Below are 11,447 nucleotides of genomic sequence, written 5' to 3'. Positions count from 1 at the left end.
GCATGATAAAACTAAGATACTGATAAAGACACCTTTCTGGTACAACTGCCGGACTATTTCCTGGAAAACAAACATACTGCAAATGCTCAAGGCAACCCTCATTCTGCATCTGTTCACCTTCAACACAGTCCCCTCCCTGACCCAAACTTCCCTTTATTCCCTGAAACCCCCCAAAAAAGAGCAACTTACTCTTTGTTCCCTGCCCTTGTATTGCCCGTCAATGCATGGGTCCTTTCCCTGACGGTGGGGAAAGTAATAAACTTCTGCCTTTTCTCTCAAAAAATTAAATTAAAAAAAATAAATAAATAAAGTAGAATGTCTGCTTGCCTTCCTTCTTTGGTATTTTACCCATTAAAAATTATTTAAAAAAAAAAAACAACTAGAATTATATAAAGAAGAGGCATCCAGTTCTATAGTAATTTGGCACATTTATATGTAAAAAAAAAAAAAAAAAATCAGAAACCAAGTGATAAATCTATAGTACACAAATATATATAAACATTTTATTTTAATAATACTCTTTATCACTTCAATTTAAATCATTCCATTATGAAAATGTCATAATTGAAGAGAATATTTCTTCAAAACTCTAAATTAAGCAGAGCTTTATCAATCAAATTTACAGCAATACAGCCTTTAGAAATACATGATTCTTCATTTTACAATATTTCCCCTTTAAAAATTTGTCATGGTTTGTCACAGATCAAAAATACAAGGCACCTAATGCTATGAAAAGATAATACAGTATATGTGGTGTAAGTGAACCAGATCTTTTCTCAAATATTCTTTCTGGAGTCTAACCAAATTTGCACGAATATACTTGTTACATAAATTAAACATTTTTTGTGTTAATTTGCAATATTCTACAAAACTCAAAAATATAATCTGTACCTATTATAGGCAACTTAATTTAACATTTTACCTGTAAGAAACACTGATCTACATACTAAACGATTTCTTGAAAACATTTTCATGATATAGTCCAGCATTTAACAAACAGTATATGATGATAAAGTCTCCAGACATTAAGATTTTATCCCTTGATTAGTTCAGATTACTTCATCAGCTGAATTCCTGGAGATGCATAAGGCAAGGTTGTCCTTTAGATGGACTGTGGATGGAAACTTCCTATAACTGTAGTGATATGTACATAGCCACATAGCAAAGTACTTCATTATGAAAATGAAGAACACTGATATGAGGAAAATATATTTTAGAGTTCCAAAGAACTGAAACTGTTATTTTTTAGACTAGGCACTGAAACATTGTTCTCCAAAGACTTGCAAGAGATTGTCTCTTCGCTATATAATGTTCCACTGTCAAGCTGAAAATAAAAACAAACACAGAATCATCATTAGATAGCAACTACCATAGTTTTCATTTTCTATAGTTTATATTTCAAAAAGCAAATTATCTTAACATTGAAATATATATCAAATACAATATATATAGTTTATATAACTGGATATTTGAACTTGAAGTGAGTCTTGAGAACTCATGAAAGTGAGTTCTATAGCAATGTCAAAGGCTGACATCCAATACTACTTAAAGATCATGTGGTAAGTTTAATCATGGTGTATTTCACCATTACTCCAGTTGAGACAGACTCCTGCCTAACCTGTCCTACTTTATTGTAGTCCATTTTCTTTAGTCTTCACTAGTTCCCCTTTATCCAGCTCTCACTTCCAAAAATATTGAAACTTTGTGTGGGGTGGATATGGGCATGAATATAGAAATAATGTTCAACATACTAGGGAGGGAAAATGCATATGTTATATCAATAAAAACCTTTAAAGAATAACTATGTGTACTTTTTAAAATTTAAAGATGGCAAATAAACACATATTAGTTCCACTCTGTCCCTAAAACCTTAGTAAAAAGACAATAAAGGGATTTTTTAAAAGAAATAAACATGGACAAAGAGAAGAGTAGAAACAAACAAAAAATAGAGTGCTAATTCTTAGCTTGCAATGGAGAAATATGACCAGATAATGTTCTAAAGTGAAGACACAGTATTGAAAACAAGCAGATTGGTGCACATTTTATAGGAAAAGCAGTTAGACACTTAGATCCCCTCCTCTTATTTTTCACAGTGGGTGCCTATGCTCTATCCCAGAAGACAATGTGAGGTTTATTCCCCCCAAAAAAGTAGAAACAAAGGGTCTCTGGATTGGGGAAATGCCAAGCACAATCCTATAGGGCTCAGGTAAAAGCAACATTTGTTCAGTCCTAACAATGTAAATACTGATTATAATCTATCCAAAATTATGCAAAAACAATGCTTGGCAAATAGGCAAGTGGGGTGGGAGCAGAGGAGGGGGACACTTGAAAGCAATCTATCCTCATTTGCCATAGTGGGAAATCAACTAAATATGCCTAAAACTGAGAAAGCAGGATATAGAAGTACAAGCATGTAGATTTAAAGTGATTCCTGAGAATGGGAAAGAATGAAAGCAGGCTAAATGGTGAAGAGCAGGGTTAGCTGCTTTGTATAAGAAGTCTTGTGGAACTCTAACTCTTTTGAACTATAGGCATGTATCAGGAAAAATGACCAATCACAGAAAAACAAAACCAAGGCAATTAGCTTTAGTTTAGATGTGAATTTACTATGAAGAATTTGCCTAAGCTTCAAGGTCAGTGTGATTGCAAGGAGTTGACAGGAGTTACTCAGTGTTCTAGATGAGGAGAGGAACCCCAGGTGCAATCAGGAAACATTTCGATCTAAACTGCCTAAAATCATCTCAGAAGAAAGGGGCTGAATCTTCAGAATTTCAGTAACTTACTGTGATCTCTCATTCTAAATAATCACTTTTGTACTTGACAAAGATATATGTCAGGTATATTTAAGCATTCATTCAGTAAAACAGGAAATATAACGTACTCTTTCTATCATGTAAGAAATATAAAAATATTTCTTAAATTTTAAAAACTGGGGAAATTTTCTTGAAACATTGTTAAGTGAAAAGCATAGACAGAGAATCAGGATATACACTGTGCCAAAGACTTGCAAGTCAAGTTACAGTAACACACATATGCATAAAAAAAGACTGAATGGCCCTTGTCAGTTTGGCTCAGCGGTTAGAGCGTTGGCCTGCGAACCGGAGAGTCCCGGGTTCAGTTCCCGCTAAGGGCATGTACCTCTGTTGGAGTTTGTCCCTGGCCCTAGTTGAGGTCAGTGGGTGGCAACCACTCGGTGTGTCTCTCTCACATAGATGTTTCTCTCTCTCTCTTCCCCCCATCTCTCCCTCCCACTCTATCTGAAGATAAATGGAAAAAAAAAAGTCCTCGGGCGAGGATAAAAAAAAAAAGACAAGTACACCAGAGTGATACATTTTTTCTGAATTTTATACTCAAAGAAAAAATATGTTTATATAGTATATCATTAAGTAAAGTAATAACCCTGAGCATGAATAAAGTAGTTAAAACTTAGGATCACTTAGTTTGAGTCAGGCACTAATTACCATACGTACTTTGAACTTATGAAGTGTTTAATACTTCTAACAACCTTATGAGGGAGGTTCTACTGTAATTCCATTTCCACAAATAAGAAAAAAGAGGCACAGAGAGGTTAAGAAACTTGTATAAGGTCACACAGCTAGCACATGAAGAAGCTGGAACCGAAACCCAGGCAGTTTGAGTCCATTAGCATCTAAGCTATATTGCCTCTCAAACAACTAATTATGGAAATGCAATTCTGTATCTAAGCAATACAAGAATTAGAACCTTAGTCACCACTAAGGCTAGCCAACATACAAACCTGGATGACTGACAACAGCTAGCTAGCTCCATCCTCTTGAGAAACACTGTGCATAGGAATAAGACTCTCACACTGTTCACTGTCTTCTGGAACCCTTTTAAAGAAGACAATTTTTAAAGAAAGCTTTATTGCTGAAAGGAACCCTTTAAAATGATCCATACAAATGGCTGAAGTTGTGTGGTCAGAACTAAGATTAGGGTAAAATTTCCCAACAACTTGTCCCAAGTTCTTTTTATAGCAGAATGTGAAAGCTTTCTCTCTTAAAAAAATTGAAAAAGAAAATTTGAGGCAATGTTATATTTTATTGAATTTTATTCAAACCAATAAAAGTTTTCTACATTTAAATTTGTTATAGCAGACCAATAAGAACTTTGATTTTACCTGTGAATCAAACACTAGGGGGGGCCTGGTTGGTGTGGCTCCATGGAGCATTGGCCCACACACCTACGAGTCATGGGTTTGATTCCTGGTCAAGGGCACATACCCATCAGGGCATGTGTGGGAAGCAATCAATTGGTACATCTCTCATGCATCTATGTTTCTCTCCCTCCTCCCTCCCTTCTACTCTCTCTAAAAATCAATGAAAAAAATATACTTGGATGAGGATTAACAGCAACAAAAAAAGACAACAAAAAAACATTTTTTTATAATAAGTAGTTGTGAAGAAGAAACTATCTCATCACTCAAAGGATCTAAATAAATAATTGTAATTTTACCTGGCATAGAACATATATAAATTGTAATCTTTCAATAATTCTTCACAAAAGTCTCTAAAAGTTAGGCCAGCATATGATTCCCAGTTTATCTAGCAAACATTAATTTTAAAAATTATGTTGTAGCTAAACCTACCTCTGAATTCGATGTTTTCTGCATATAAAAGCAAAAATTCTTCTGATTCCTACCATCACAGGGTCCCAATTATTATAATGGCATAGGAGAGTTACAATAAAAAATGAAACAAATACAGGTATAGCACCTGCAAAAAATAACCAAGAAAACTGCACCTAAAAATGAGAGAGAAAAAAAAACCCCACAATTATCATGAAGACAATTTTCCCCTTTAATGTAAGTTTTCCATTTATAAAAAGTTGCAGGAATAAGTTAAAGGACCAAGATAATTACACTAAGTACTGACAACACATTACTAAGCACATTATTATTAAACATGCGAATTCAAGACTTCAACATATTAACCACTTGCTTAAATTACCAAGAAAAACATTTGTCACTCGAAAACAGCCTTTAAAAAAGCCAGGAAGGCATGCTTTTCACTTATTAGACATGGTATGGCTGAGAACAGAATTATGAACCTTTAAGCTTTTGTCTTACAGATCACACTGCCCATTTCTTCATTACTGATTATACTGCTTAATCTCAAATCGATCCCTCCCTTCAGTTTCTGAATCATCATAAAAACTCCTATTAAAAAGAACTCTGTTATGCTCTAATGGTGTTCTCACAGTTTTCTTTAGACAGTCTTAAAAAGATAAAACTCTTTATTTTATTTTTTCAATGACCATTTATCCCCTCTATGACCTCTTACAACTCCACCCCCATGTCCAGTCCCCACCCCATAAAACAGATAAAACTCTTAACTGCAAATTTTATAAACCTTTTATTAACAATTTGCAACAAACTTTAATCCTGACATTTAAAAAGAGATTGATATCTAATAACAAATTTTTAAAAATCAAAAGGAAATCATGCCCGTCCAGTGTGGCTCAGTGGTTGAGCGTCAACCCATGCGCCAAGAGGTCACCAGTTGGATTCCTGGTCAGGGCTCATGCCCAGGTTGCAGGCCCAATCCCCAGTGGGGGCATGCAGGAAGCGGCCAATCAATGTTCTCTTTCATAGATGTTTCTATCTTTCTCTCCTTCTCCCTTACTCTCTCTCTAAAAATCAATAAAGAAAAAAATTTTTTTTAAAAAGGAAATTATGACTAAGAAAAATAAAAACTACAAATAGGAAGGAATACTTTTACTAAGAAATGTGAGACAGAGAAGACAAACAGCAAGACAAGCCTCAGCGGTGCAGAGCCCTCAGATATCATCAAGTCAGACCTGTTAATCTATCATTTTATCAGGGTTGTCAAGAAAATTAAAAATAATGAGATGCCATAAAGTTACAAAAAAAAAGATCATTCTTCTCTTTCAGTACCACCTAGATTCAACTAAAATCAAAAACAACTCTTAAAGAAGCCTGCACTGATTTACTTGAGACTTAGCTACAACACAATGGAGGTATGCTTTCAAAATAATGAGGAAAATAGTAACTCCAAGCTTTAAAACAGGGAGAAAAGCTGCTTGCCCTCTTTAAGGGTAGAAAAAAAGAAGTTTCCAATCATAGGCAAGACTCCCTCTGGTGGCAAACATATACCATTTCACTTCACAGCACCATTAGAGCAAGAGGGTTTTGTGAGAATGTTTTTTATGAGAGACTCACAATGCAAAACACATGAGTAATCACTGACAACTAACATGCACATCCTGCTTGTATGGTACATACACAGGCTGAGTCAGCCTAAGAATGCCCAGGAAAGATCAGTCAGTAAGAGAAAATACAAAGCCTTCATGACTTAAATGACCCAAGACCAGAAAAGTATGAAAAACTTATGACTGATGAGAGTAAAAATGTACATCTAGTTGATAAAATGATTTCACAAATATTCAACTAAAAACCCTGTTTTATAACTAAATTAAAGCAGACTTTATAAAATTAGGTAAATTTTAGGTAGGTAAAACCCTAGAGGACTTTTAAAGGCAAAGTCTAATTATTATTTTTTTCTTTATTGATTTTGAGAGAGGAAGGGAGAGGGAGAGAGAGATAGAAACATCAATGAGAGAGAACATCGACTGGCCCCTTCCTGCATGTCCCCCTCTCCCCACACTGGGAATTTGGCCCACAACCTGGGCATGTGCCCTGACTGGGAATTGAACCGGCGACCTCTTGGTGCATGGGTCAACGCTCAACCACTGAACCACACCGGCCAGGCAGAAACTCCACTTTTAATGAAGTTGTGTGTTGCCACATAACAAAAAACTTCCTATTTGATTTCCAAGAACCTAGGAAGACAATTTTTTAAAACGAGGACATTTATTAACAAAGAAAATTGTCGATATAAATAAAAAAGTCTGATTCCTAAATATATCTAAATATAAATCTGAATACATCAGATAGATTCCTATTACACAAAATATCAACTATAAATAGGTTAAGATAATCATTTGTTTTAAGCACAATAAATATCGTTAATAGATGCTAAAATTTCCGAAACCATATATAAACATGATTGGCTAGCAGAATTTAAAAAACCATGAAAAAAGTTGTCCTATCATGCTTTTCTAGTACAGCTCTGAGGCATACCCTGCTTCTTCTCCCAAAAGGTATCTTCCTGCCCTCAATTCCCACCCAAGACTCAGCCCATCCATTCAAGTAGTTGACTAATAATATATGTAAAGACAATCCAGAAAAGACCATTTGGTTATGTTTTTCTAATCAATGACATATATATACATTTTCCCTTTTCTTGTGTTTCTTTCTGCCTTCATCTTAAAATATTTGATTAAACAAGTTATAAAATCATTTAATAAAATTCAACCCTCTGTGACATTTTTTAAAACATTTCTTAAAATTAACCTTCAATTTTTATTTTTCAAATCTACAGAAGCTGATGTTTTCAAAATATCAGTACATTAGAGTTCAATTTCACAGAGGTCTACAAAATCCTTTAATAAGCAGCACTTCCCCAGTTTCACTACAACAATTTTCGCTGATATTCAAGATTATGACCCCAAGATGTAGAAGGACCTGGATATTATTCAAATGTAAAAAAATCGAATAGGTGTAACTCTAGTGTTATATATATTTTATAATATTCATATTCTTTGAAAATGCATGGTACATACTCAATTAAGGAGATTTCCATGTTTTAACCATGACAAATATGAATTTATTGCCCCGGCTGGTTTGGCTTAGGGGTTAGAGCGTCAGCGTGAGGGCCGAAGAAGGGTTGCAGGTACAATTCCTGGTCAAAGGCACATACACCTGGGTTGCAGATTCGATCCCCAGCCCTGGTTGGGGTCATGTGGGAGGCAACCAATGGATGTCTTTCTCACATCAATGTTTCTCTCTTTCTCCCTCTCTCCCTTCCACTCTATCTAAAAATCAATGGAAAAATATCCTGTGGTGAGGATTAAAAAAAAAAAAAGAATTTATTGAACCACAAAACAAAGTTAAGATCAGTACAGAATTAAAAACAAGAGAGATCAAAATTGTAACTAAACTACAAAACAAACATCTTTCAGAACCACCTGACATGGAGCTGAATGGAAGTCCTACAACTATGAAATTAAAGAAGCAGCCACATTGAGACTGGTAGGAGGGGCGGAGGTGTGGATGGGCTGGTCCCACCCCCACATGTGGCAGATAAAAATTAGGAGGAACACCTCAGCTGTGAAGATCCTCCCTGAGGACCAAGGGGTCCCTGTCCCTCAGCAGGCCCCCAGCTCAGGGTTCCAGTACCAGGAAGAGTGTCCCCATCACTTCTGCCTATAAAAACCAGCGGGGAACTGAGGCTGAGGAAGGCTAAGTCTTCTGGAGTCCCAGGCAGTTCCTCTTAAAGGGCCCACACATGGACTTACTGGGACTTGCTCCCTCCAGGCTCCAGCATGGGGGAGGCAGCTTGAAAGGCACCAGAGACATACGGGGAAGAACTGAGTTGTTTGGCATCAAGGTGAGGGCTGGAGAGGCAGTTTTCTCCTGGACAGACATGCTGGCGGAGGCCTTTGTTCCTTTGGTGAGCCCTTCCCCCATGAGGCTGGCAAACATGCGCTGTATCTGGGAGTCCAGCAACCTGGTTCACAGTTTGCCCCGCCCTTGTGATTCCCTGAGGCCCTGCACCACCCAACTTTCAGGCCCACCCAAACTGTTTCTAGTGACTTTACCATAGGACTGGCCTGTTTCGGCTCCTGCTTCAGATTTTCCTAAATTCTCTCAAACAAGCAGCAGCTGGCCACAGCAAGCCCCATATCTCTTGCTAAGTGGCCCCAGGCCTGGCACTAAAAGCAGACAGCCTTGGTTCACAGCTTAGCTTTGTTGGGCATTTCCAAGCCCAGCACAAGAAGCAGCCATTGGCAGATCGCTTTGTAGCTTATGCCTGGTGGCCCTGGGTAGAACACAGGCAGTGGCTGACCTTGTCCCAGAGCCAGCACACCCAGTGGACAACTTCAGACCACATCGAAGCACCACCACCCAATCACCTCCACAAGTGACACAGTCAAGGAATGGACTCAGTGGGTACCAGAGCACTGATGAAGTAAGTCTTGCTCTCTGTGGTTGGCCCCTGTACAGCTGATCATCCAAGGTAGTCAGAGGTTGGTGGTTAGTGGGCACAGCCAGTCCTTGCACAAATCAGCCTGATTAAAACACTCCTACTGATGTGCCAACAGCTGTCAAGCCTCAATTACAACAGAAAAGTGTAAAGGCCACATGGGAGGTGCACCTCGAGGGCCCAGCTAGGGTGACCAGGGAGGCTGTGCCACTGGATCCTACAGAACACCTACAACAAAAGGCCACCCTACGAAGCCCAGGGGATACAGCAACTATCCCTAATACATAGAAACAAACACAGGGAGGCAGCCAAAATGAGGAGACAAAGAAACATGTCCCAAATGAAAGGACAAAACAAAACTCCAGGAAAAGAACTAAAAGAAATGAAGATAAGCAATCTAACAGATGCAGAGTTCAAAACACTGCTTATAAGGGTGCTCAATGAACTTAGTGAGAATTTCAAGGAACTTCATGAGAATGTCAAGGAACTTAATGAGGACCTCAAGAGCATAATAAAGGACCAGTCAGAAATGATGGATGCAGTAACTGAAATAAAGAATAATTTATAGGGAATCAATAGTAAAGTAGGTGAATCTAAGAAGCAATCCATCTATTGAAATATAAGGAAGCAGAAAACAGCCAATCAGAACAGCAAAAAAAAAAAATCCAAAAAATGAGGATAGTATAAGGAGCCTGTGGGACAATCTCAAGTGTACCAACATTTGCATCATAGGGGTGCCAGAAGGAGAAGAAAGCGAGCAAGAAATTGAAAACCTATTTGAAAAAATAATGACAGAAAACTTACCTAACTTGGTGAAGGAAACGAACTTCCATGTGAAGGAAGCACAGAGTCCCAACCAACATGAACCCAAAGAGGTCCAACCTAAGACACATCATCATCAAAATGCAAAAGGTTCAAGTCAAAGAAAGAATCTTAAAAGCAGCAAAGGAAAATTAGTTAGTTACCTACTAGGAAGCTCCCATAAGGCTGTCAGCTGATTTCTCAAAAGAAACTTTGAAGGCCAGAAGGGAGTGGCAAGAAATGTTTAAAGTGATAAAAAGTAAGGCTCTACAACCAGATTACTCTATCCTGCAAAGCTATCATTTAGAATCGATGGCCATATAGAGTTTCCCAGACAAGAAAAAGCTAAAGGAGTTCATTACCACCAAACCGTTATTATATGAAATGTTGACGGGTCTTCTTGAAGAAGATAAAAAATATGAACAATAAAAATGGCAATAAATACATATCTATCAACAATTGAATCTATAAACAAAATGAGCAAGCAAAATAGAAACAAACTCATAGATACAGAGAACTTTTTGTTGGTTACCAAGTGGAAGGGGGGCTGGATGAAAAAGGTGAAGGATTAAGAAGTACAAATTGGTTGTTAGATTGATGAACCTCAAAGGGAAGAGGGTAGAGAGGGCAGGAAGAGAGAAACCAAAGAACTTATATGCATATATGCATAACCAATAGACACAGACAGTAGTGTGGGGAAGGCAGGAGGGGGACGGGAGTGAGGAAGAGGAGATCAAGGGGAGAAAAAAGGAGAGACTTCTGTAATACATTCAACAATAAAGATAAGTTTAAAGAGAAAAAGTAAATAAATAGATATAATTGAGAGTGTTTTGCTTTTATCCTGAAAAGTGCAAAAAGATCTAAAGAAAATTAGCTTTCAAAATCTGATTATAACTTCTACACATTATAAGCTTTTGGGCTTTCAAGTATGTCCTCTTCCAATTATATTATCGCCCCCCCCCCCATACACACACACATTTTATTACTTAAAAGCTTAAAAATATTGACGTGAATGATCCATGGCTACATTACATCTTTTCGTATTAGCCAATGGTACATTTCTTTTCTTCCTGTTAACCCCTAGGAGCACTGAAGAAACTCCTCTCTCAGGCTGCTGGGAGGAACACAGATTCTGTTTTCTGCAATGTTTGCAATATTGCCAATATTTATTTATCACAAGATCCCCATATCCAGACCAGGACTTCACAGAGGAGGGAGGAAACCCCTACCCTGCTGAGTTCAGATAGAAATGAGCATTTGCTTAGAAACAACACTGCTCATATGCCTCTCTTATCTATAGTAGTTATTAGCAGTATTAAGGAGTTTATCTTAGAAATCAAAACACTACTATTTTATGATAAAATGTATCCCTTACTCCATACCAATGACCTACCAAAAACCATAAAGAACATAATCTGCTCCAAAACTGGAGAATACATAAGAAGATACTGCGCTTAACTGAAGATAAAAATACTAAAAAGCTAAAAATGCAAGAAATAATTATCCATTTCTTTTAGTACGTTTTACAACTCTGTGTAGGAAAGCATTTTGGGAAAGAAG

The 11,447-nt window shown here is 37.2% G+C and overlaps 1 protein-coding gene across 2 annotated transcripts in view; it reads right to left on the bottom strand.

The window, feature by feature from the left end:
- Positions 1-493: 493 nt before the first annotated feature.
- SLC35F5 (solute carrier family 35 member F5) overlaps positions 494-11,447 on the bottom strand; it is a 50,597-nt gene continuing 39,643 nt past the window's right edge. The window contains exons 14-16 of one of the 2 annotated variants that reach the window (XM_036254533.1): positions 4,607-4,761; positions 3,758-3,851; positions 494-1,324 (exon numbers count right to left, since the gene is read on the bottom strand). In XM_036254533.1, coding sequence (XP_036110426.1) covers positions 3,776-3,851; positions 4,607-4,761 — 231 coding nt within the window. In that variant the 3' untranslated portion in view covers positions 494-1,324; positions 3,758-3,775. Of the gene's footprint in view, positions 1,325-3,757; positions 3,852-4,606; positions 4,762-11,447 lie in introns of those variants that run through there. The other variant, XR_004958683.1, reaches the window with a different exon arrangement.

Source organism: Molossus molossus, unplaced genomic scaffold, assembly GCF_014108415.1.
Source record: "Molossus molossus isolate mMolMol1 unplaced genomic scaffold, mMolMol1.p scaffold_m16_p_11, whole genome shotgun sequence".
Taxonomy (NCBI): domain Eukaryota; kingdom Metazoa; phylum Chordata; class Mammalia; order Chiroptera; family Molossidae; genus Molossus; species Molossus molossus.
Note: the sequence above shows the minus strand (reverse complement) of the source record. Positions and strands in the feature narration are given on the sequence as shown.